We start from the raw sequence: 24,408 nt of genomic DNA on the forward strand, positions 1-24,408 counted from the left end.
TCCTTATGATACTGATGTCTTACTCTAGGATGATTTGAATATTAGTATTTCTCAAACGGACCCAAATGAAATAAAATCATGCCAACCAGCATGGACCGTACTGGCGTTCCCATAAATTTCAGTACTCGACAGGTAAATAGATTGCCGTACCTTTGCAGCAGATATGAGGGCCTGAAGGCCACTAGCTGAGGCCTCTGGACTCCACTGTGATTGACCTTGATCTGCGGTATACCACACCGATCCGACATCGTACGCAGAATTGATCGCGTGGCGTACAATACCCAAATGCTGAAAGTCAAGGAAATGGCTGTATTTGGCGATGCGAGAAATGTCATCGGCGTTGTCCAAGTAATACTGGACGTGTTTAGTCCAGATACCCTATGGAACCTGTTAGCCAAGAAATGTCTCACTCGGAGGATCCCACCTTGAAAATTTGCTATTGGTAGGGAAATTATCAGGCGCGTGTATAAATACTTTGCGGAAAAGCAGTACCTGATCGTGGTCGCATGTTGTATCATTAGAAACCGCCAAGTCACAAGACTCTTTCAGTATGCCATTGCCAGTGAGTGAGCCGTGGAATTTTATAGTTGCGTCCAAGCTGACTTCAGCCTGATCTAACAAACTTGTGTTGCCCGTTGCAGCATAAAGAGCTGCAAGACCTGAAGCGACAACAGCCTTCCGTGCAGGCGGTTTGCATTAGTTGCTTGTCAAGACGGCGATCAAATGTTTGACATACTTGATTATAGGTCCAGGTGGTCTAGCTCGTTCTGTGATTAGCAATCATGCATGGATACTGCAGTGGTAATGAGATGCACTAACTTGCCCATTATTTTGACATGTCTTCAAATCAAGGCCATCATTGAACAGCCCACTGGGGCCACGCATTCCGGAAGCGAATACTGTAAATACAGGCTCATAACGTCACATCGAGGAGTAAATATGAAATACAAACACCAAGACCATTCCTGTAATTTTCGTATCAGCGTTTGTTGTTGAGAACGACCATGTAATAATCACCTGGTTCGCATTTTCAAGGTACGTTTCGTTCTTCGTCCGCAGGTACCCAGCAGCCGAAGTCAGCAAAAACAGTTCATTGGTGATGGCATTTTTATACGTGTGATCAGTAGACCACCACACTAAACAATCCAACAAAATCAGTTACAGGTGGGAAAGAGCGTGATCAGCATTACCTCCACCTCCGCAGGTGTCATCCCATTCCCTTGCAATCATGTCATAGATTTTGGCCGCACTAGACTGTGATCCAACATCAGGAAGGCTTTAAAAATAGGGAGAAACCTACCATATATGCACTGCTATCTTGACCTCTCGCAGACTTGTAGTCAGCAATTTTCCACAGCGCTAAAATGATCCACTTTGAGAATGATCAGCTGGCGCTCCTTACGCGGCAGACAAACCTCCCACCTGGGCATCATCATTGCTACCACCAAGGAAATTCGTCCAGTTTGTGTTAGGCTCTAAGGCTGCCTTTCCTATGTACGAGGTATCTGCGATGTTTTCATAGTCGTCACTGCCAGTTGCCAACATCAGGTTGTGCAGGTCCTCCAATGTATTCTTAAAGGTAAATCGAATGTTTGTGCGAGGTCAAGATGTTGTATGTAGCTGACACCGTACCGCATTAGTCCACAATTCGCCGTGGTTGTACTGGCCTATGGAAGCATTGTAGTAATGCAGCTGCAGCTGGTCTGCGACAAGCTAGACAGAATGATGGATATGGCGCTTTCAACACCATGTTCGACGGCATGGTCAGCAGAAAAACGTGCTTTCGCGTCGCTCAAGGCCGTAGTACACTGCCACTTGGAGTCCGAAGCTACTCCAGTCTCCAGCAAGGTAGTGATCGCAGCGAGGAAGCTGAACAACACCAGAGCCATGGGGAAATGCAACAATGCTCAGTGTCAGAGCATTTAGAGCATTTTATATTCGCATTGTGCGTACGTACAAGTTTAACTAGCCATTTATTCATATCGTAAGTCGGTTGGATCCAACGATGTGACCGGTCGCAGTTATATACGTGTCATCTTCTTCGCCCTCATCGACTCGAAGCCCCTGAGTGTGCCAGCGCAACTGGTGGTAAATTTGATCTCGAAAATCCGGACCTTTGGGCAGGTTCAAGCTCAGTGCTCTGGAATCTCATCGGAGGTTCGTACAGAAACCGTCGAGGGCCCGACTTCGCTTAGTGGTAGTTTGCCACTCTATTACGTAGTTACTAGTGAGGTAAGTACGAGCGGAGGAAATAGAGTTTGGTGTTGCACCTCTGCTGTGACGATCGTTCAAACGTTCCGTGCTTCGTCGAGATAGTGTTTCATTTTTTCCACCCTCTCCCTCTTCCATCGCACGATGGCACAATTCAGCGCCTCGCCAACGCTTAAACCTGTAATCCTAACTTGTTTCTAGGCCCTGAATTTGGGACAAATTCAATAGCCAAGATACAGCGAGGCGGTCCCACCCGCCCTCGCAGCTCACCTTTTTCTTCTTAGGCTAAAGCCCCATGGAAGGCCGGGAGGCGCTGCGCGCCTCCGCCCGAAAACTCTCCCGCTTAATCACACCCGTAGCACATCCATTCAAGTTGATTCCTCTCCGCACGAACGACACGTCAATGTGAAATTCAAAGACGCTATAACGGGATTTTTTTTTCAAACTCGGCGGGACCACATCTCTGAGGACACAAGCTGTTACTGTGGTGATCATTGTAACCGACAACAACTTTTTTTGGCTGTTGCATATACGGATTTATGATATTGCGGTTGGCACAAGAATATGTTTGTAGGATGTTGTGAGACTCTGGGACATTTGTAGCATCGGATCCGACGAGACGTGCTGGGGTGTTTTGAGAGAAACATGGGCATTCTGAATATGAAGTTCATCCATCAAATAAGGACACCAAGAGACGTACACAAGTTCTTTCGCTGTAGAGATGATACTATGTAGCTAAGTATGTACTACCTTAGACTATTGATCCGTTGCTATCACGCATTCATCAACTGTACAGTTTTTCCTAAATGTTCCCACACATCGGTCGACGTATAGTGCCTAAACTTTAACGTTTGAAGTCAAAATTTCTCTTCCTACTAGTAACTTGAACGTGCCAGTGGAAGTCGGGGAATGTACGCTCTGATATCTATCCTGTCCATGCAACACACCTTGTGACTTAACACCACACCATCTGATTGACGTAGCCTAGTCGATCAGGGTGTACACTTCATTTGGGGACCTGTCGGTCAATTAAGAAGTTAGAACAGGTCTTCAAGTCGAGTGTACACTCTGACAGTGTTCATTCGGGGTCCCGCCGCCAATAACATATAGGCGTATTCATTACGATCCATAAACAACAAATACTATAACAGGTCAGACCTTTGCTATGACTACAACCCTCATCCTGAGGTAAGTTAGGCTTTTTGAGCCGTTTTCCAAGTATGACCTTTTAAATAATAAATCTCATGATATAGGTTAGTAACTCCAGTGGATTCTCTGAGGTGATGGGCCTATTGTGCATCACCTCCACATGCTTGCTCTTGCTGCTCTGCGCTAGCACGTATTGCCTCTCGCGAGCCGTTCTCTCTCTTGTCGCCGCTTGCGAACCCATGCCATGCCACTCCAATCATCGCCATCGCCTCCTGCTGGATCAGATGCACCCACGCCATCCTTCCTTTGCCTCGCAGCATCATCATGGCCCCCACCGACGACAACCTTCTGGACGTGACCGTGGGAAAGCAGGGCAGGGGTACCTTTGGCGAGGACGGAATACTTTGAATCGCCACTGCAGTTGACGCTGCCCATGCCGCCGTACCCCCATTCCACAAACTCGGGTTCATCATGCACGTTGGCAGAGAGGTTTGTGAGCGGTTGGCGTTTTGAACGGTAGACTCGTCCGTTAAGCATGTGCCTACCAGTTGTAGGGACTTTTGGGTGCGTTGGGGGTGAGGTGGGGTGGGAGGGGCTGGTGCTGGGGAAGTGGTTTTGGGGCATTGCATGGTGGTCGCCACCTGAGGCGAGGGAGTTAGTGGATGAACGGGTTTGGGAGCTAGATGAGGAGGGGGCGGTGGAGAGATATCTTGGTTGACTGTCATTAGAGGGGATGGACGCGGATTGGGAGAGTGGGGCACCGAAGTCATATGGTTGAGGATGATGGGGGGTTGGGTCAATGGAAGAGCGTTTGAACAAGTTGAATTGGCGGGAAAGGGATGGCTTTGGTTTTGGATCGGAGGGTGCACTGCGTTGGACGTTGACGGTGTTGGAGGACAGTGGAGGGTGTGTGCGCGAGTGGGTGTCCATGATGTCATTTTTTTTTGAATTGTCATCTTGAGCGGTGGGCTCAGGCAGGGGTGCGAATCTAATGCGACGCATTGGGACACTGCCAGTGGCGCTGTGCGTGTGCGAGCAAGAAGAATTACTTGCTCTCGAGGTTGACGAGGGTGGCATGTGTTGGGCGGTGAGGACAGTTGACTGCGTAGCTGGTGTGCGTAAAACAGCGGCCATAATGTTGGATGGTGCTGCAGGAAGGAAGTCAAGATCAATTGGGAGCTCTGTTCAAATGGAGAACGCAAAGCTAAATAATGAATTGAAACTGACTCAGTCCCCGGGGTACAATAACCGCTAGTAGTTACTAAGATCCGAGTAGACTCTGATCTTGTCCAGATGATCTTTGCCCAGATCAAAATGATTAGCTTCCGCTATCATGCGCCTATGCACAGTTTCTCGATCTTATGATCTTGCAAGCATCAAGGTACAAAGCATGTATAGAAGTTCAAGGTAAGGACTAGTACTCCAGTGATTCATCTTAGTGATAAGAGTATAGCCACCTCAGTCGCAACCAGTGTCAACGTGGACAGCATCCTTCTCTTTACTCCACAGACCCACGGTGATTCATATATCGGAGCTATGAACACTTCTCCCATGCCTGTACTAGTCCAGCACCGGTTAAAACTCCTGAAGGCACCCGTCTCCAATCCTCCACCAACCGGCTCTTTCTTCCGCATCTACCCCAATCATTACAGAAGCATTTCCGCTGCGCAAGGGTCGCCATCACTATAATTGTCCCCAAGTAGAACTTTCTCGAATTGTCATATTTCAAAATCACCCTATGTTATGGGTGCAATGACACCTCTCGCAAACTTGCCAAGAGTAGATTGTTCCTCTTAATGGTACACGAACTTCCTCCCAGGTATGTAGACGAGTCCAGCAAATCCCTCGAGGCCTCCCTACAACTTTGTCACGCCTATCCGAACCGTTCTAATACGTGAACATCGGACAATGGCATCTCATGACCTATCACATCGTATCTTGCAACGCCTGCAAGACACAAATCAGAGTCCGCTGCTCAGATCGGGGGACATATTCGAAATTAATACATTCATAAATATCATAGTCTCGGGATATGGATCACATCTGTCCATAGAACTTTTCTGACCGTGTTTCAGGTGTATTTTCTTCTCTCCGACTTAAAAATATTACCCCCGCACTACAGAGCCAAGATCACTTGGACGGAATAGTATACAGCCCGAGTCCCTCATTTTTAGACATGACTTGCGCGAGCCTACAATGTCACACGCAGCTCGCAAGATTCATATGTTTGATTCCTGTGCTTGGCGATTCTATTATGGGCGGCTTCCCTAGGGGCATCATAACGTCAAGTGGAACCGTGGATGTGGCAGTTCGGAGGGGACGTTGTTTCCTCCCTGCCTGCACGCCACCCGCAGCTTGGCTTCTTTCCACTTTCAAGCAAAGTTCAGGCAGTGAGTGTTACATCCAGTCAACACTGATCAGTTTGAGTGCTTTTAGTGCTGCCGTACCCCTCTGTCCGTCTGATGACGTCGGTTCTCTTAGCGCATTAACGTCTGGGCGCTAATCTGGGGTCAGGTGTTGGCCACGTGGAACGAATTCTCGCCATTGCCAGTAGACGACCGATCAACCGGCGAGTGTTGATGCGGCTTGACGCAACTGGAGTCGGGATAATCTATGTAGGACCTTATGTCGATGGAATCAATTAATAGTCCTTACCATCGCTGCACCACTTTAGACCACTGGCAGTCTTCACGTCATACGCATCATATTCTCCGCTCTGTCAAAGAAAAATTTACTAGATTTATTGTTGGCGCAGTATATCCAATGAACTCTGGCGACTTGGGACTTTGTTTCCCACCAATGCAGGTCAGGTGTTTGGCAGCCAAATTCATTTTTGCCTTTTCGAGCGAACGAGGTCTAACTGCAAGCCTTCCTTAATGGTCGACACTGCTTGCCAGCATCAGAACGTCGATTCGCTCTCGAGCAGAATAGCCCACTGGTAGTACTTCAGGAACTACTCGTCATCCGTCTCTTCACTATTCGCCCTGTCTGAATATGACTTGCGACGACATACCTCCCGCGAGAGACTTCTGAGATTTAGTGTTCACCCGCGCGTTTAGAGAGTCGTACCGTCTCTCAGACCTATCATCCGGCTGCCATCAGTCACAAAGATCCAGTGAAGGTTTCTCACGTCATTTTTGACGGGGGAAAAATGTAGTTAGCTATGCGGCACTTGGAGTATGTAAGATTCATTCTGCGTTTGGGGAGATTTCAGCAGTTATCACATCAGTATTTCCATGTCGTTATCGGACCTGGCTCCCGAATTCCACAGCTGGTAGTCACTTGATGTCCATTCCTGCAAGTTATACCGGTTAATATGAGGATAAACGGCAGCCGAGTGCGAAGAAACACTCGGAAAAAATGACAAACGAGCAATATTAAAAAGTTGAAGTAGCCTAGGACCGTTGCGGGCCGCAACCAGGGTACTCCAGTTCTTGGGGCTGCAAGTGTAACAGTGTTCAGTGTGCTGCCTCTCAGATAGCAGTGAACACGGGTGAAATTATAACAAACGTCGTACAAAATAGTGATTCAGGGTCATTCGAGAATGCATTTGACTTGGCAATCCCGTTCCAACATAGTTACTGGATCAGAATCTAGGTAGTTGGGATGTCGGTGATGGCTATAGTGCGACGAAGTTGACAGCCTGATAGCAAGCTGGCGGTGTAAACTTGGCTTCGAGGAACAGCCATAAATCATGATAGGCCTCCCCACTCCCCATCAAGTTACGCCATGTCGTCAATTTTCATACATTAGATCGCCAGTCCGCGTCACGATCGCGAAGGATGAGTTGTTACTGTCAGATTATACTTTGAGTCTTTCACATAGAAGTCATGTCCATGGGCATCATGGATCCAATAGTAGATGGCGCCCGCGACCACAATTCTGCACACGTGGAGTGTGACACGATGTCTGCTCATGCTTCTATGAAGGGCATATGTCAGGATAATGTAACCTTTTTTTATAAAAAAAATAGAACGGGCTGGAACTGATGTATTTCAACACGGCTAAAGTAGCAACAGGCATGTTTTGCAGGGCAAGCTGGTAAGTTATTGCCAATGCCAGCCAAGAGCTGGATCCGAGTGTTTGATATGGAGAGAAAGGACATAGTTGTGTTAATGCCTAAAGTGATGCAGTTGTTCCAGAGTCTTGGAATGCACAAGCCGTTTGCTGTCTTCTAGCCACGTCAGATGCTAGATTGGTTCAATGTAGGGAGAGAAGAAAAACAGGCATCGACAATTTAAGAACGGGAAATACCATGCGATCCTGCAAATATTGATCGGCGCCCCTCATTCGTGGGCACGAATGCGTTGCGTCACGGTGCGGTTGTATCCCGAGTCATTTGATCAACGCAGAAGCGACTACGTAACATTGTATATATACATACAGTATTAGCCTCGTACAGTTCTGGTTACAAACGTGATCTACTAACCAAAAAATGTTCTTTTCGAACCAGTCACGGCTTCGTGCTCGGAAGAAAATTATTTGTGACCAACGACAGACTTTGCTTGATAAGGCTCCTCCAAGTACTTAAGTTCTTCTGCGGTAAGAGTGATATTAATGGCGCCTGAAGAAGAATCATATCAAGATGTCTGCTCTTTGATTGCAACACATACCGAGAAGATCCTGCAGGTTCTTAAGAGACGTTGTCCCAACGATTGGCGCCGTGACGGCGTCTTGTGCCATCGACCAAGCAAGAGCTATTTGCGCCATGCTTGCACCTTTCTTCTTCGCAATTTCCTCGAGGCTATGCATATCGCTTCAGAATCTGCTAGATCGAGGGTTGACGCTATTCTCACCGGTTCATAATGTCTTTGTCAGACTCATGCTGGACGTATGAGTTGATGGTCCTATACGTTATTTATGAATGATTCGTGGATAGATTCGGATGATGACAACTAACAAGTCGGTCTTTCCACGAATTGTTTGCTGGCCAAGAGGGCGGGTGAGTAGTCCTCGGGCAAGTGGTGACCAGGGGATGCATCCAACGCCAAACATCTATTATGATAATCAGGGGACAATGAAGAGACAAAGACAACCAAAACAGACCTTGAGTGTGGGGAACATTTCTCGTTCCTCTTCGCGATAGATCAAACTGTGGTGATTCTGCATAGAAATGAAAGGTGTGAGGTGGTTTGTAATCGCGTAATCTAAACAGATCCATGCTGTTAAATTTCGACTCGCTCACACCAAAGTCATGATCTCACTTTGCATTGCTTGGACTGAAGATGCATTGTAAGACCGGAAACATGCACAAAATGGATGTCAAGACGCACATTGGTAAGCCCAGCATGAAGACATGCCAATGTACCGGACATAGCCAGCCTGCACGACGTCATGGAGAGCTTGCATCTAAGTATGATGCAGGTCGGTCAATAGACAATGAAAAGGCATGGCGCTGACATACCGTCTCTTCAATCGGCGTCTCCGTGTCAAAGCGATGGCCTGAAAATCAATCAACCTTGAATCCTTGACCGAACACATGGTCAAGACAAACACTGCAGAACATCAACATAATCAAGTTGCAAACGCTCTAGACTCTTCTTGATGGATGCGAAAATGTGCTATTTGTGTAACATCAGACAGTGTAACAATTTAAACAAATCCACAGGAGCCAGCACACCTTGCGACTCAAACCCCTTTGATTAACATAGCCTAGTTGATCAGGATGTGTAGCTGACTTGAAGACCTTTTCACCCGGGGTGCGGCCAACAACATTATAGACCTAGAGGATTATTTGTTAAGACCTGTAAACGACCAATACATTGCAGGTCTGACCTTTGTCATGACTACGATCTCATCACGAGGTAAGTTGAGCTTTTTGATCGCATTTCCGAGTACGACCTCAGAAAGTCCATTGGAGTACATCTGACCATATCAATAAGTAATTCATGCCCAAGGTGAAGAGGTGTTCTATCTTACGTCCGCCGTGTCAAAGGTGTTGATGCCCGCGTCATAACTTCGATATCGATGGTAAAGACACACTTTGGCATCGAAGTTACGTGACAACAGCACTCACGCAGCTTTGACGTGAACGACAGCTTCTTCCTCTCCAAGAACCCAATCTTGCCACTCGCTAGTACCTATATTGAAGAATCAGGCGACTTTGGTCATGTGCGCGAGTAAACGCTCTACACACCATACTGCATTGTTCCCAGAATGATCTTGGAAACTTTGAGCCCAGAGTTCCCCAGGCGAACTTCATAGTACGCGGTCTATTAGTAGAATCGGTAAACGAGTAACCAATAACATACCATAAGGCATCCCCTTCTGTGTAGTCGACATAATCGCTATTGGTTGGGTTGGGGGCGAAGACGATATTCTGAGAGTTCAGAACTACCGCTTTATAAATTAATGCCATCGGAACATTATCAGCGGCACAACAGCGGCAAGTCGCTCACGGGACCTTCAAGATAGCCCGGTTTGCGGGAAGAGCAAGGAATATCTTCTTATTTTTATTTGTTATCTTGGCTTCAAGTCATTCCCTCGGGCCGCAGCCGGCGGATGTATTAGAACATTGCTGCGCACTGCTGAAAATAAATGATCGTGTTTGGTGAATGGGTGATTGATCGATTACCGTGTAACTAGAAGGGTAAGTAATACATCATCCTGTTGCTACTAGTGCAGGTTAGAGTAAGCATCATTCAAGAACGACAAAGCCGCAAAGCACTTGCTACTTACGTGACTGCCTTTCAGCTTAGGCTTTCAAAAGCTTCGGTCGCTGCATGGTGGCATATTATTGAGTTCATGTAGCAGTATAACATCATTAATAGATATTTGACACTACAAAGAAGACACTGCAGTAGACGAAATCGAGATTACAATCATCATGAAGCGATATCAGCTTCACCGGTAGTCATCGTATCCTCTACAGTTTTCGTATCCGTATGATCTGGTGAGGTGGATTTTTCTTGCTTCGGGTCCGCGTCTTCAGGGGACATACTGACCCCAGTAGCGAAAGATCCCGCGAGGGAGCTCACTGTAGTTATGGCCATGTCCAATACTGCTTCAACACGCTTACGCATGGTGTCACTTGGACACGACACCACCTACAATGGGTTGATTGAGCAGGGTAATGAAAACCTCAACGTCAATACGTACCAAGGTTACTAGATTTATGTGTGCGTCAGCTTCTCCTGAGTCATCCATCCGCACGATCAATGCTGGCTCGCTCTTGTCGCCTTGGTCTTGGTCTTGTTCATCACCTACTTCGGGCATATGCAGCTCCACATCACCGAAATGGGCATCCAAGAACCATGCAATCCGCTGGATTCTAGTGATAGACTGATCACCTTCATGATGGTCCGAGTGAGGGTGGTGAGTATGTGAATGTTGCTGTGATGTTACTAAACAAACTTATCAACATCCACAACAAATCATGCAATGCATCACCCACATTTTACAGAGGCAGGACTTTTGTCAATGCCCGTAATAAGAGCCAAAACAGAATCGGCAATCATGTCGTTACTTGCGGTCGAGTCCCACTCAAGCGTGAGTTCGTGTTCTGTATTGTGTTTGACATCGACAGCACCCATAACCTGTTAAGGCCTATCAGTGGATTATCCCCATCTACTTTGAATCAGATATCTCTTACCCGAATCACCTTCACGCCATCTTTGTCCAAACCCTCTTCAACACTACCGTACATTCCTTCCAGATGCCACCGCACAAGATCCCAGCCCACGCCAAGGACTACCCTCTGTCGCTGAACGACAGTGCAGGTCGATAATCCAGCAAAGTCTTTCAAATCACGCGGATCGAGAAGGGTATAAGAATAATCCTTGGAAACAAGCAACCCTGATATGATGTCGTTTTCTTGAGGAGCCTTATTAGCCAGAGTACCAATCGCCTAGATGGAATTGCGTCAATTAACCCGTGTCATTTAAGATTAAACCTCGAGACCTTCGCCACACGTTCCCCACGGAAGGACAGCTCGAGAGTTTCAAGATTACGAGGGGTGTGGATCTTCACGTCCTCATCGCGATCCTTGAACTTGGCAGTCATGGCTGCTTTAAGACGCCCCATTGCGGTTTGCTCGCCGTGAACTAGAACCTTTGGTAATAGGACTTGAGTAAGGTGACGTCAAATTTGCACGGGCACTTACTACATGTTGAGCCTTCACTAGCTCGATGAATTCGGAATTCTGAGAGTAGTCCACATGCGCACTAAAAGAAAGATAATCGACTGAAATTTTTCGCGGGATAGTATTGCCCTTCAGTCCAATAATCTCATCCGGTTCAGTCATTATGTCCTGATTTGAAAAAAGTTCAGATCTTGTCACTCAAATATGAGGTGCGGAAAACAAATTTGCCATTAAGAGACACGCAAATCGCGGTACAATTCTACACGTAAGACAACTCACCCGAGCCAGTGTTCCTTCGATAGAGTATCCAGTAATAATGAGTCCATTTCGAGAGTCAGGTGCCCAAAGTTCGAGTAATTCACGACTGGGTCCAGTTTGAAGAAAACCTGGACTTGCCAACACGACGCATGGAGGGCCATCCGCGATTTTCCGTTCCCAGCCGCGTGGCTGTGGAAGATTAGATATATGCCTAAAACAGGGGCGGTTAGGACAGCCTCCGAAAGTATGATAACGTTCTACGCACTTGAATACAAATGGATTGTCTCGCTTCGCGAACCTCGAGCGAATGTTCGAGTTCATTGTATGTATGTACGTCTGATATACAGCCATGCATTTGCGTGCCAAATTAGAAGCATAATAAATGGGCACGCTGTGCAGGTCCGGATGCTTCTTCCAATATTCATCGAGGATAAGGAGAAGTTCCTGAGCTCGTCCGAGAGCAAAAGTGGGTAGAAGGACGTGTCCTCCACGCCTAATAATTGAGTGAACGAGACTCGTAAAACGCAGCTCCTTCTCATCGCGACCTTCTAAGCTCTGAACGCCGTATGTACTTTCGACAATGAGGACATCCGGCCGAACAGGGGGAACTTCTGCCTTGACAAGATGTCGGTCTTCTTCGCGAGAATAGTCCCCCGTGTACAGAATCTTGAGGCCGGCTATATCAATGAGAAACATGCATGCGCCCAATACATGGCCAGCATGATAAGGAATGAACGAAACTCCAGGACAAGGTGTAATCAATTGATGGGCAGAGACCGGGATAATCGACGACATCGACATGTTCATTTCAAGGGGAGTGAATAGAGCATCGGAGGACGACGAACTGTCGTTGTTTATTGGGTCAGTTGTTTTCACATCAGTACCGAACATACCTCGTTCGAACAAAATCCTGCATCATGAACTTGTGCACAGCTTTCGTAGGATGCGTCATGTACACCTTACCCTTACCATCCCTGAAGTTGGTCTAATATAACCGGTCAAGTCTGAGTCGGTCAGAGATAAAATATAGCCTGCCTTTTCCATGATGTAAGTGAGGGCAGCAGCATGATCAAGGTGAAAGCTGAAGATCGAATTAAGTTGTCAAAATAATTCTAGGGGACGTATCGCGCACTGAGTGATCAAAATCGCGTCTACCGTGCTCCAATCAAGTTCATCCACAAATGGAAGCGAAGCCATGCCGCTGTACGCAGGGTGCACTCCTGTGTCACAGACAATGGTTTTCCCCCTGTACTGCAGCACGCAGCAGGATCTTCCCACCTCTTGACCTGCACCAAGGAGCGTAACACTCAGCGTTGGTGAGTCTGCCATAACTTTGCTCGCCCTTTAACGTCTGCGTCCAATTTGATGATATGGCAATCCAGAACAGTCTCAAGGTTCACAATATAGCCAGACTTAAGATTACAGGGAAAGCAGAAGAAATGGTGAATTTCTCAACCTCGTAGCAGAGAGAGCTGGGTTAGAAAACCAGATTCAAAGTTAAACAAGGAACGATACTGACGTAAGCGACGACTCTTTGTACTAGCATCTCGAAGGCTATGGGCAAGACTAGCAAGACTCAAAATAAACGCGCAGTTCTTGGTCCACAGGAAATCCGCAGGAGCGCAGCCAAATCTTCTTCAAAGAAGAAGCAAAAGCAGCGCTTCAGGGAACAGATCGACCAAGCTAGACATGCTCTTGATTCGAATGCTCGAACACTGTACGAGGTGCGTTGGAATCTAATCCCTCGGTGATCAGACCGGGAAGACCGCCATTCGGTCTTTTTTCATGATTGAAATCATGTGGATTAAATTTGGCTTCTCAATGCTTACAAACATATTTTCCAGGCCATCGGGAGACCTACGGCCTTGCACTCCAATCGACCTCCTGCAGATGAAATAGATCATGTAAAGGCTCTCACCGAGACCATCATGAGCCTTTGATCCATATCGCGTGCGAGGATTCTTACTCATGGTCTACATGTTCATTGAATGTCTGTATTGTAGGACCATCATATCTCGCAGCCTCTGCATCGTACTGCACATGAACAAGACATGCGTGTTCATACACGCTTATCTTTGTATGCATGTCCTTCAGAGACAAATTCAAAATGATGACTGTGACAAGGTAGAGCTTTCGACTATTTATCATTTCTGGTGCCTGACTGTTATTGACTTTGGTTGCTTGTTCATATCAGATGCGATGAAGAGTCGTCACCGTCAGGAAGACAACTTCGTATTACCTTGCCCGGGGGACATGAATGAATCAGTTGTGTAGTCTTACGCGCATACCGAGTTACTTTTTGTTGCGTCCGCAAAATGTCTGAGATGATCTAAATGTCCAAATATCACAAACAAATATTAATTTCACGGCCAAAGTCACAAATTACAATAAGCATTGAAGTAATACAGAAAAGTAGGTCCTTGCTGCACCTATCCTACGATACAGTACATACATCAGATCCAGCACAACCACAACCAACCAAACAATCAATCGAGTCCAATATATATATACTCTAATCTAAGCAACTAAAACTAAACATCCTCCCAATTCGCTTTAGGCGAGCTGATCGACAACTTCCCCTGCTGTTTTCGCTGCCTCAAATTCTTCACCTCCGTATTGATCAAATCCCGGAGACGCTCCAGGTCAAGACTGCGTTCCGCGCGAGAGCCCATGAGCACGTTTCGCCAGATACCAGCTGCGGCGACGGAGTTGTCGATGTTGAGCTGCATCGGACGGTGCAGGCGAACCATCTTTTGCATGAGGTGGTCTGGGTTTGCATAAATGGCACCGGGCCATGCTACTCGGATGGCAAACCACCAACCAAGAGGCTGTGAGAGAACTTAGTACTTGCTGGGCATATAAGATATCAGTTTACTCACCCGTCCATCGGGAAGAGTTCGTTCAGGATACGAGTCGTATGTTGTGAGTGCACCATCAGGGAGTGAGAATCTGGTAAAAAAAGACTCATTAAATAGCACAAAGAACTAAAACTAATCGACCAACCTGTGGACGACCCAATGACCTGCATCCGACCGGTGTTTCGCAAGTACAACGATCAATCGCGGAGCGCCCTCGAAACCAAAAGGCGCCCATAAATCCCTCAGCATCCCACATGCATCTCCGTGCCGGCCATTGAATACAGCAGTGCTGATCGCGTCTGCCATGTTCGGAGGGACAAAAAGCCTGTCCACACGCCCGCCCGGAGTATCCGTCATGCGACTTCTCACGTATCGCTTGTACGTCTGCGTCGACCAAATGCTCAGCGCGACCTCGTCCACCTGTTGCCCTCGAGTTGTGCTGCTGAGCGCTGTATCAATCTCGCTCATTGGCCATATGATAGCCCAATTGAGGAGGCGCTGGTGGATGCGCTGCCACGGCGGGAGACTGAGTTCGCTGTAGTCATGACCAGTATTCCGAACTTGCGAGTTCTGAGAAGGTATCATCTCTCGTCGACTGATCTCTTGTCCGGGGATTGGCGGTAGAGGCGGAGAGGGCTGACGGCGCTCGGTGTAGTTGCCTGAGTCGGGAATTTCAGGTAGACCAGATTCAGTAAACGCTCCATGACCCTCCTCGAACTCGTCCTGATCATCTCTCGCGACTTCCCAAGTCTTGTGCGTAATGGCCGACTGGCTTCCTCCAGGCTTCACACGTAACTTGTACAGCTCCTCCTCCAAGAACTGCTGACCTGGAGAGTCGTCTCGATCGCCACTCAAAAACTCGCTTATGCCTCCCCGTGTCTCAGTGATCGTAGTAGCGCCGAACCGTTGCTCAAGTTCAGTGTGATCACCATAGATTTCATCATCCTCTTCAACTACAATTCATCAGGATATTCATCTCGACCGCGTAAGAAGAAGACGTACCGATGATACCAGTTTCATTTTGGTACATCGACTCTGGAATCGTGCCGGTGGGCTGCGTGTTGATATTCACGGTTTGAGTGCGCGGGGTTTGACCGTACTGATCCATGTTTTCTGAATATTCCGTCTCTCGATATTGCTCTCGAGAAGCAGCAGACTCGGCATATGATTGTTGGCTGCGAGGTGGCATGGGCGTGTTCAGTGACTGAGGGCTGAGAGTTTCAAGACGCTCTTGGACTTTTATCATTCCGCTCATAAGCTCTTTGGCCCATTCGGGTGGCTCTTGCTGTTGCGGAGTTGATGTCAGATTCAAACGTCGCAAACAATTAGAGCAACTCACTGTGTTTGGCTGGAAGCCCGCATCCAGATGGACGCTAGGATCATGGTCATGGAACGACTTCCTATACTGTCGCATGGACTGATATGATGTAAGATATCATTTAACAAAAGAGATAACCAGTTGAGCGCACATCTTGGTCATATTTCATGCCCAGCTTCTTGACGCGCTGCCTCAATGCTTTCCGTAGCGCCTTCTTCACCACTTCATGGGTGGTGTTATCGTCCATTTGATGAAGCAAGATGCAAAGATCCATATCGTGGAAGTGGGAGTCAATGATTTCTGGTTCGAGAGTACTAGGGGCGTATGAAGTGCGATTACCAGCACCACATTCGGCCAGTGCCTTTGCCACCATCTCCTCCTCAGCCTGGTTCAGGGAAAACGACGGAGAATGCGGACGAGAGGGTGTGGGCGTTGTTCTGCCATCTTCTTCTACGCGTGCCGGCGAGCGCGCGCGCGACTGCGATTGATGGGTGTGATGTGAATGATGCGACTGATGCGAGACATGGGATTGATGAGTGTGATGGGAATGGTGCGACACATGAGATAGTTTACTGCTGCCTCCGCCGCCATCCAGCTGAGATGTATTCACATTCAACTGAGACAATGCGTTCGACTGTGAGGATGCCTGCCTCTGGACTTGCATTGTTGCAGTAAATAGTAAGGGTTCTTGGGTGGCGGCATGACGATAAGGGGAGAATGGGCGGTTATGATGCGAGGGAGACATTGGGCCGCCAGCAGCGCTCAGTGGACCTCCACGTTTCGATACGGCTCCATCAACGTCACTCATGGGGCCGCCACTCACAACTGAGCGCATCTTCTCCTTTTCCTTAAGTTCCCTCTCCGCCATCCTAGCAGCCTTTAATGGGGCTTGACTGGGAGAGTCAGATGGCGACACGCTTGGTGCATGGCGGTGCGATCGTGGGGAGAGAGGAAGATGGGTGGTTCGGCCTGACGGACTTAGCAATGTGCTGGGAGGTAAAGGAGGGTATTCAGTAGGGACTTGTGATCTTGATCCTGCTCGTGATCGACGAGGGGACAAGGGAGTTTCATCAGGTGCTGCGCTATGTACTGTATGCGCCTTGCTTGGAGTATTGTGGTGCTATAACATCTCCATCAATTACTTGTACGGCTGACGACACGAAAAGACGTACGCCTCTAATGGTATCCCGTGAATCGCTCTCAACTACGGAAGCAGCTGACTTGCGTGATTTTGAAGGAGCACCACTGGCTTGAGAGGTAGATTTGCGTGACTTTGAACCGCTGGGTGTGGATGGAGGTTCGATGTTGATGTTGAAAGTGGTCGGGGAGGTAACAGAGGTTGGAAGAGGTACTCTTGCGGCACCAGCCACTGTAGAACGCTGAATAAAATGAGTACAAGGGTAGAACTGGATATGTGATTATGTGAGCCCGATGGCGACGTACCTCCCAAGCATTCCAGGGAGGTGCTCCGCTACTGGGCCCAAAGTCAGGCAAAGGGCCTTTATTGCCAAAGGAAGGACCAGAATCAAATGACTCATAACGCGGACCTGGGGGATCCTGAGGACCAGGTTCGTGCTGGTAGTAGGTCGTTTAACACCATGGGAAAGCCGGACAAAAATCCAAAATTTTAAATGTAATTGGTACTCACGAATGCAGAATGAGCATTGATGGACATCTCGGTCTTTCGACCATCCTGAACATTTGAGTCTAGATCGGAGGCGCCGTCGTCGTTACCAAAGGCGCTGCGCCTTGTAGACGGAAGGCCATTACGAATGAGAGTAGAAGTGGGGGATCCGAGACCCATAGATTCTCTTTGCATACCCTCTAGGTATAGCAGTACTACAAAATATAAGCCTAAATGAGTTTGGTGCTTGTAAATATTGAAGTGAAAGGCAGACCTTTCTCATTGGGAGCTGCGAAAAAGAAATCAAACGGAATGAACTTGTGAGCTGTAGAAATATATAAAAAATGAAGAAATACACATACCTGGTGTGCTCGAGCGTAGAAGGATCGGCCTAAGGGATTCGGAACCAACTTCGGCGAAAGACATGTTGGGGAATACGAAAGGTTTGATATAAAGATATGAGAAAAATGATAAAAAATCGGGTAAAAGGGGTGTCGCTAGTGTTTAAGTAGATGGCTTTAGTGAGATGTTAGGATGTATAAGAGAGCAGAAGAAAGCACTTATTCAAAAGATACAACAAAATACAAAATCAACCGTGGCGGAAACTTCTAATGCCATCCATCGAATCAATCATATCAGCTTACAAATACGTGCAAATACACCTCCGCCACAATAAACCCATTGTCTTCTACTTCTCGATAATTGTTAACACTTACTTCTTAAGTTACCCTGATGCTCGATATACAGCGTAACAAGGGTTAGTCTCCCAGAGGCAAAACTCGTTCTAGGCAAGGGCCTGACTTTGCCCTAACTTGACGAAATCATTCTCCAGCAAAAGCCTTGACGTGGCGATTCAACCGTGAGTCTTCCATTTCACTTTGTGCAGTACCTTCATGCTGTAGCTCCAAGTATTCTGCTCACCTCTGGCCGTGTGCTACTCGCCACCATGCGGCTGTTTGAGATCAGTGCAATATTTACTTCGAAAACACGCATATGTCACTGCATTTATCATTGCCCTCTACTCAACATTTCCTCATCAGTCCATCGTGCGTGGCGGCCTTTGCTACTTCCTGTAATCATCTAGTCTACTACTGGAATTCACCACAGCTTCGTGGACCTTTATAGAGGGATCAAACAGAGTGCTCCTATCTCAGTCACGTACCGGAGCTCCTTTTTTTCATCACACCCTTGAATCTCGTATTTGCGATTTCAATCTCATGCATCAAGCTCTGTGCATTGCCGAAATTCTAGACCAGATCAGCTGGCACACTAATCGCGGTTCACTTCCTGGCCTTGCATTGACGTGTCGCACGTTTGAAGGTCCAGCACTTGACACCTTATGGAGGAATTTGCCATCGCTAGAGCCGCTGGTCAAATGTATACCAATGCATATCTGGGGCTTCAGTTTCCGAGGAGAAGTGGTAAGCATTTCATATTCGCGCAACATCTCATTCAGTAATTTGTACAGATACTGCTCAGGCCCATCGATACCAAGGCCTGGGCCACTTTTCGCAAATACGCATCCCGCGTGCACTCGATCACACAATCTGGAGATCCATCGCCCATTATTGAACATATTCGTATAATCATGCTGTCTTACCCTTACCCATCTTCGACCATGTTTCCAAATCTTCGATGTTTGGCTTGGAATGTCGATCAAACCCACCTCATCATCGAGTTCTTGCACATGGCATTTGTGCCTTCCTTGGTTTCCTTGGATCTACGAATTACCTCGATTTCGCCCACCTTGATGTCCATCTTATCCACTATCGGGACCGCATGTCCTAATCTCACCTCCTTCCGACCTCAAGTAGACGACCCGACATTGAACCGTGAGATTGCGCCCTTCCTGACACAGGCGATATGTCAGCTCCATCATCTTTCCGCTTTGACCGTATGCGGGCTAGAAGATCTAGGGATGGTACACGTTACACAGCTACAGTCTCTCAAGACACTTTGGCTTTACATAGGGCCATCTTTTCTCAGACGCACAGGGCTGCCACCGCAGTCACTTGGTCTGGAACATCTAGAACTCTTGGGTCTTCAAGCTATCAGACTCAACCATATGACAGACTTCTTACGTTCTCTTCGGACCGTCCGGAGCAAACATATTACGGCCGTCTTTTCCTCTGACGTATTTGGACAGCAATCCGATTCTATGTCCGAGTTCTGCGCCATACTCCTAGAACGATGCGACAACGACACTCTCGAGGGCATAACACTCTGCGAACAATTTTACAACACCTTCCACAATGTATACGTCCAACCAGGCGACTTTGGCCCTCTGCGCCTTCTTCGCAATTTAACACATTTCGATGTCGAGGCAGCATGTACCATCTCAATCTCCGATGACGAACTAAGCGAGTTAGTAAAAGCATGGCCGAAGCTCAAAATATTCAGACTCGGCTGTTATCGCGACCCCGCTAGTACTGTGCTGCCTACCTTCCATGGACTAGTCAATGTGCTTCGGCTTTGCCCTGAATTGGCATCCCTCTCTCTTGTCATCGATACCACGCAGTTTGATGGCATAGACGTCAAATCTCCCGGAAGTGGTATCCGTAACAATGGTCTGCAAGAGCTTGTCCTCGGTAACTCACTAATTGGCTCTCCATTGGACGTGGCTCTTGTCCTCAGCAGTCTCTTGCCCAACCTGCCGGAGGTGAACCTTTCCCCTTGGATTGGTGGCCCATTGGATGCATTGTTCGATAAACCATGGGCGATGGAGCAATGGAAGCTGGTCAATCGCTTACTTGGTGGCTTTCGCATTGTAAGGACGCGGTATTTGGGGCGATAATTGGCTCCTGTTCAAATCACCTATGCCGCGGCCGGTTATGTAGCAGCATTTACTTCGTACTTGTTGATACATGATGGCTATATGTTTGCTGTATTACTATCAATTGAGACTGGTGCTGTGCGCTAACAGGGTTATGCATAATTGGTTAACCACAACGGTGCGAGAGTGATGACCGTGACATTAAAACATTAGCATCACACTATCACGTGATTGTGACCATCGTGAACGCATCACGTGCTCGCACAAGGAAGTCGTGAAGCGTTGTCCAATGTCCTGCACTTCGAATCCTTGACCAGCGACGATGGCAAGCACTTCTAAGGCGATCAGCAACTCGGCCCATCAGCAAGGGCAAACGTGCATCGCGTTTTCGCGTGATGGGAAGTAAGTAGTCGGTTTTAGATCAGAGAGCTGCCGACCCAACCTTCTTTCCCTAGGATTGCATACACGGGAGGCTTAGATACCCTGGTACGAATATGGCACACTGACCAAGGGGAGGACCAAGAACCAGAAGCAGCGTATGAAGCTGATGAGGGTATCACGGCGGTCGCCGCTGCTGTGCGTGGCTCTTCATGTATCCTGGATTCGTCTGAGCTGACAACGGAAAACAGGAAGGCTGCTGGCTCTCTGGAGGCCATGACTCTGACGTGCGAAAGTACATTCCTGGAAAGGCACAGTTCGATGGACTTGTGACGAGCGCTGCTGGAGCATCAATCAGGTGTTTAGCAGTGGATCCCTCTGGCAAGCGCGTTGCTGTTGCTTCTGAGTGCGTTCCTGCATGCATTAGCTGTTGTGTGTATTGACTGTTCTCGTACACTTTAGCGAACTCTCGGTGAAAATCGTTGATTTGGATGAAATAACGAATGTGGTGGTACTAGAAGGGGGACATAAGAAACGTATACGAAAGACGACGTGGCATCCATCGGGCTCCATTTTGGTACGAGCATCGATAATATTCATGCTACTGGTATATTCATGGTTTTTCATTCCTCAGACAACAAGTAGCTCAGATGGGACCATAGTGGCATGGAATATATCCGATACTGAAGCCAAGGTGGAGAACGTTATTGATGGCGTAATACCCGAAGTGGTAGATCCGGAGTGAGGTCTATTCACCTCATTTACAAAAACCTTTTACTGACTCTCCACGAGGTCTCCGGAATTCATGCATGATTGTTCTGCCGTTTGGCACCAGTCAGGACAGTATTTCTTTGCAGCGTCACGAACGCACGGTAAGTGGGTCAGAGCATTGAAGCCACACTCTCACTTGTGATTGAATAGAAATTGTCGCTATTTCGCGGAGTACATGGACTAAAACTTCATCTCTGTCTGATCCAAATACCGTCGGCGCAACGACAGCACTAGCGCTTTCAGCCAATGGCGTATACCTTGCCAGTGCTTGCAAACAAGAGATATTAGTCTGGAGTGTGCAGACAAAACGGGTACTTTGGAAGTAGGCTTTTGTAATAGTCTTTTCTTCCGCACTCGTAACTCGTTGCAGGCACCCAGGCACCCCAAATGCATTTACCATTCAAATTGCTTTCTCACCTACAGAAAACCTCTTGGCATGGACAGATACAGAAGGTGTTCTCTCTCGGTGGCGGGATGCAATTCCAGCAGGCTCACCTGATCCCGTGCGCCAAACGGCTGCAAGCAGCGCTCAAGGGACGACGACAAAGCGAAAGTCCACTCCCCCCTTGTGGGGCGAAGAACCTGCCGCTGATGCGGAGGGCGGTGACTCATATGGCGACGACTGGATCATTGACGACCTTGGTGATGGGATGGAAGACGAGCCTGAAGGTGCAAAAGCGATGCGCGCAGGTGGCGGATTCGTGAAGGAGATGGGTGAGTCAAGATCGACGGGTAAATGTTGACGATGACTTAACAGTATTTTAGTGAGTATCACGAAGGCTCAACCTGCTTTCCAACCAGGGTCAACGCCTATGGAAAATAAAAAGCGTTACCTCGGTAAGAGACTCCTTGACATGTCACGACTCATACTTATTTCGACATAGCATACAATATGGTTGGTGTCATTGAGGTAACGGACCAGGATACTCATCACATCGTCAATGTCGAATTCCACGACCGATCAGCCCGCAAGGGGTACCACTTTACCGATCACTTCAAATATGACCTTGGCTCTCTTGGTTAGCCTCCTGTAACTTCTACAAGCAAGTCTGACGTCCTTACAGGTGAACGAGGTGCACTCTTTGCTTGTCCTCCTGAGCTTGATCACTCGGCACAAGTCATATATAAACCTTACGGCACTTGGTCCACGCAAGGGGATTGGACATACGCCCTCCCAAAGGGTCAGCGTGTCCTTGGCCTCGCGGCAGGTGGCGAGAGGCCAATGCGGTCACTGAGAGATCCTTCGTCGTCTGGAGGTGATATTCAGGGACAAGGGAATATCGTGATCGCAACCAGTTCGGGAGACCTGACGTTCTTGAGCGGCTCTGGTATGGAAAGAATTGTCCTCGGCGTGGAAGGTGAATATGTGACAATGGCTGCTGCCGAGGAATATGTACTTGTGGTGCACCGACCTGGTGCGACCACCATTGATGGTAAGGTCCTTAACCTGTTCAATAACATAAATGTTGAACGATTTGTTCCTCCAGGATCCCAAAGTTTGGTCGCCACGCTGATTTCTTTTGAAGACTTTCAAGTTCTTCAAGAGAAGCCATTACCAATACCCAAAGGTCACACTCTGAGGTGGATCGGAACTACAGATGAGGGGGTACGTGAAATTCCTCGTTGACATTCTCTTCTCAATTGGCTTGCTAGGCCCCAGCAATATACGATTCTGCCGGCTACATACACCTTATGATTCATCACCGGCGCCCGAATCGTGCGGCGTGGGCACGTCTCATGGACACCAACTTACTGGAGCGCAAGCAGGGCAAGGATGAGTCGTATTGGCCTGTCGGCCTGAGTCAAGACACGTTCATGTGTCTGATTCTCAAAGTAGGTGGCTTAGCCTTCGACACCCCCATGTCTACTGACTCCATTTCAAGGGTCGTCAAGAGCACCCTGGCTTCCCCCGACCTCTTATACAAGAGCTTCCCGTCCGCTTACCATTCCGCAATCAAGACCCCGTAGATTCACCTATTGAAGAGCGGTATGCATTTTCTCTGCTTGCATGATACCTGCTGAACACCGAATTATCAGCATTGCTCGGGAGCGAATTCACGTTAACCTTGCTCGTGATGCTCTTGGTGACGAAATAACGTCTCCCGACATCGATAAACGCGAAGTTGAACTAGACAAACAACTGCTCAAGCTCATCCAAGCTTCCTGCAAGGCGGACAAGGCACCGCGTGTGATTGAGCTCGTCAAACGGTTACATTTTCCAAACTCAATTGCAGCTGCAAGTCAACTTGCAGGATTCTACCGCCTCATTGGATTGCAGGAGAAGATAGAAGCAATTAAATCGTGGCGGGAACAGAACGCAACACCGGCAGAAGAGGCGAGGGAGGCGAGACAGGGATTTGCCTATGAGGATGCTCCGTTAGCTCGACCAAAGCCTTTCCAGAACTTCAATCCGCCACCCAAGGTCGACAGACCTGGTCTGACACGATCTGCTGGGATCGTCGAGCAAACGGAGTTCACTGCGTCTAATATCGCGATCAGAGCGAGTCGCTCGCGAGCGCCACAGGCTTCTGCTTCTCGATCAACGTCTCCCGAGGGAAAGAGGAAACGTGACGACAATGATGACGACCTCTCATCTAACGCGTTCGACGGCGAGGTAAAGAGGCGAGCCGTTGGCGAGTCTGATGCCGTGGTGCCGTCACCCAAGCCTAGTGCGTGCATAGCTATTCAACCCGGGCGCGCGTAAATTTTGATCATCCATGGCAGACAACCCATTTTCTCGGAAGACTGGGCAAGAAGTCAAGAAGAATCCTTTTGCAAGAAAATCTGAGCTCAACAAACCTATCCAGAAGAGCGAGAGCTTTTTCAACAAGGTCGAGGTCGCAGAAAAACGTGAGCAACAATGAAACACTGTTTTCTGTCTTCCCTTCGTGATTGTTTAATCGTGATTAACAGGTCCGGCTGCTGCTGCTAAAGGCAAGGAAAAAGACAAGGATAAGAAGGACCTCTCGAGACAGAGTACGCTCTTTG

The 24,408-nt window shown here is 48.0% G+C and overlaps 8 protein-coding genes across 8 annotated transcripts; 3 read left to right on the forward strand and 5 right to left on the reverse strand.

The window, feature by feature from the left end:
- Window positions 1–51: 51 nt before the first annotated feature.
- DFJ58DRAFT_653255 (glycoside hydrolase family 76 protein) lies at window positions 52–1,710 on the reverse strand (the record flags this gene model as incomplete). Its single annotated transcript, XM_041381732.1, has 11 exons — window positions 52–378; window positions 425–436; window positions 493–675; window positions 737–757; window positions 820–899; window positions 953–965; window positions 1,018–1,136; window positions 1,191–1,254; window positions 1,301–1,372; window positions 1,423–1,572; window positions 1,633–1,710. Coding segments are annotated over 11 exons (1,119 nt in total), but the record flags the coding sequence as incomplete, so codon positions are not given.
- Window positions 1,711–3,089: 1,379 nt separating this feature from the next.
- Window positions 3,090–4,942, reverse strand: DFJ58DRAFT_765118 (uncharacterized protein). The gene is made up of 3 exons (XM_041388733.1): window positions 4,823–4,942; window positions 3,195–4,767; window positions 3,090–3,122 (listed from the first exon to the last, which is right to left on the reverse strand). The coding sequence occupies exon 2, from the start codon at window positions 4,492–4,494 to the stop codon at window positions 3,544–3,546; it is 951 nt and encodes a 316-aa protein (XP_041248793.1). The 5' UTR covers window positions 4,495–4,767; window positions 4,823–4,942; the 3' UTR covers window positions 3,090–3,122; window positions 3,195–3,543.
- A 2,398-nt stretch (window positions 4,943–7,340) lies between these two features.
- DFJ58DRAFT_765140 (aryl-alcohol dehydrogenase) lies at window positions 7,341–9,316 on the reverse strand. The gene is made up of 13 exons (XM_041388734.1): window positions 9,280–9,316; window positions 9,136–9,225; window positions 8,981–9,082; window positions 8,855–8,921; window positions 8,765–8,802; window positions 8,634–8,709; window positions 8,565–8,579; window positions 8,407–8,507; window positions 8,261–8,355; window positions 8,157–8,207; window positions 7,974–8,104; window positions 7,790–7,924; window positions 7,341–7,718 (listed from the first exon to the last, which is right to left on the reverse strand). Exons 2-12 carry the CDS (start codon window positions 9,223–9,225, stop codon window positions 7,839–7,841), a joined length of 852 nt encoding a protein of 283 aa, XP_041248794.1. The 5' UTR covers window positions 9,280–9,316; the 3' UTR covers window positions 7,341–7,718; window positions 7,790–7,838.
- Window positions 9,317–10,073: 757 nt separating this feature from the next.
- DFJ58DRAFT_765148 (beta-lactamase-like protein) lies at window positions 10,074–13,221 on the reverse strand. Its single transcript, XM_041388735.1, has 11 exons — window positions 12,831–13,221; window positions 12,734–12,779; window positions 12,592–12,683; window positions 11,964–12,542; window positions 11,720–11,909; window positions 11,462–11,608; window positions 11,260–11,409; window positions 10,952–11,206; window positions 10,754–10,895; window positions 10,459–10,703; window positions 10,074–10,406 (listed from the first exon to the last, which is right to left on the reverse strand). Exons 1-11 carry the CDS (start codon window positions 13,025–13,027, stop codon window positions 10,185–10,187), a joined length of 2,265 nt encoding a protein of 754 aa, XP_041248795.1. The 5' UTR covers window positions 13,028–13,221; the 3' UTR covers window positions 10,074–10,184.
- DFJ58DRAFT_765150 (uncharacterized protein) lies at window positions 13,222–14,065 on the forward strand. Its single transcript, XM_041388736.1, has one exon. The coding sequence runs from the start codon at window positions 13,667–13,669 to the stop codon at window positions 13,970–13,972; it is 306 nt and encodes a 101-aa protein (XP_041248796.1). The 5' UTR covers window positions 13,222–13,666; the 3' UTR covers window positions 13,973–14,065.
- DFJ58DRAFT_765156 (uncharacterized protein) lies at window positions 14,066–18,093 on the reverse strand. Its single transcript, XM_041388737.1, has 11 exons — window positions 17,861–18,093; window positions 17,773–17,787; window positions 17,523–17,713; window positions 17,318–17,449; window positions 17,047–17,253; window positions 16,026–16,994; window positions 15,896–15,973; window positions 15,559–15,841; window positions 14,702–15,509; window positions 14,578–14,647; window positions 14,066–14,526 (listed from the first exon to the last, which is right to left on the reverse strand). Exons 1-11 carry the CDS (start codon window positions 17,922–17,924, stop codon window positions 14,230–14,232), a joined length of 3,114 nt encoding a protein of 1,037 aa, XP_041248797.1. The 5' UTR covers window positions 17,925–18,093; the 3' UTR covers window positions 14,066–14,229.
- A 622-nt stretch (window positions 18,094–18,715) lies between these two features.
- On the forward strand, window positions 18,716–20,292 carry DFJ58DRAFT_723102 (uncharacterized protein; the record flags this gene model as incomplete). Its single annotated transcript, XM_041384949.1, has 2 exons — window positions 18,716–18,919; window positions 18,967–20,292. 2 exons carry the CDS (start codon window positions 18,716–18,718, stop codon window positions 20,290–20,292), a joined length of 1,530 nt encoding a protein of 509 aa, XP_041248798.1.
- Window positions 20,293–20,593: 301 nt separating this feature from the next.
- DFJ58DRAFT_653116 (WD40 repeat-like protein) lies at window positions 20,594–24,124 on the forward strand (the record flags this gene model as incomplete). The annotated part of the gene is made up of 15 exons (XM_041381720.1): window positions 20,594–20,673; window positions 20,727–20,847; window positions 20,901–21,055; window positions 21,112–21,226; window positions 21,284–21,390; window positions 21,442–21,521; window positions 21,571–21,742; window positions 21,791–22,134; window positions 22,186–22,257; window positions 22,305–22,439; window positions 22,485–22,853; window positions 22,908–23,026; window positions 23,074–23,253; window positions 23,304–23,407; window positions 23,458–24,124. 15 exons carry the CDS (start codon window positions 20,594–20,596, stop codon window positions 24,122–24,124), a joined length of 2,820 nt encoding a protein of 939 aa, XP_041248799.1.
- Window positions 24,125–24,408: the final 284 nt, after the last annotated feature.

Source organism: Suillus subalutaceus (genome assembly GCF_016647625.1).
Source record: "Suillus subalutaceus strain FC151 chromosome Unknown DFJ58scaffold_11, whole genome shotgun sequence".
NCBI classification, from domain to species: Eukaryota; Fungi; Basidiomycota; class Agaricomycetes; order Boletales; family Suillaceae; genus Suillus; species Suillus subalutaceus.

Excerpts from the sequence above, each read along its gene's own strand:
- DFJ58DRAFT_765148 (XM_041388735.1), bottom strand. The coding sequence starts at position 13,027 with ATGGCAGACTCACCAACGCTGAGTGTTACGCTCCTTGGTGCAGGTCAA. Across the intron at positions 11,910-11,963 it reads GACAATCCATTTGTATTCAA|GCATATATCTAATCTTCCAC; the intron begins GTGCGTAGAACG and ends CCCCTGTTTTAG. Across the intron at positions 11,410-11,461 it reads TAGTGAAGGCTCAACATGTA|GTTCTAGTTCACGGCGAGCA; the intron begins GTAAGTGCCCGT and ends CTATTACCAAAG.
- DFJ58DRAFT_765140 (XM_041388734.1), bottom strand. The coding sequence starts at position 9,225 with ATGTACTCCAATGGACTTTCTGAGGTCGTACTCGGAAATGCGATCAAA. Across the intron at positions 8,803-8,854 it reads TTATGTTGATGTTCTGCAGT|GCCATCGCTTTGACACGGAG; the intron begins GTTTGTCTTGAC and ends ATTGATTTTCAG. Across the intron at positions 7,925-7,973 it reads GAACCTGCAGGATCTTCTCG|GCGCCATTAATATCACTCTT; the intron begins GTATGTGTTGCA and ends ATTCTTCTTCAG.
- DFJ58DRAFT_765118 (XM_041388733.1), bottom strand. The coding sequence starts at position 4,494 with ATGGCCGCTGTTTTACGCACACCAGCTACGCAGTCAACTGTCCTCACC.
- DFJ58DRAFT_765156 (XM_041388737.1), bottom strand. The coding sequence starts at position 17,924 with ATGTCTTTCGCCGAAGTTGGTTCCGAATCCCTTAGGCCGATCCTTCTA. Across the intron at positions 15,974-16,025 it reads GCATGAAATATGACCAAGAT|TCCATGCGACAGTATAGGAA; the intron begins GTGCGCTCAACT and ends ACATCATATCAG. Across the intron at positions 14,527-14,577 it reads GAACTCTTCCCGATGGACGG|CCTCTTGGTTGGTGGTTTGC; the intron begins GTGAGTAAACTG and ends GTTCTCTCACAG.
- DFJ58DRAFT_765150 (XM_041388736.1), top strand. The coding sequence starts at position 13,667 with ATGGTCTACATGTTCATTGAATGTCTGTATTGTAGGACCATCATATCT.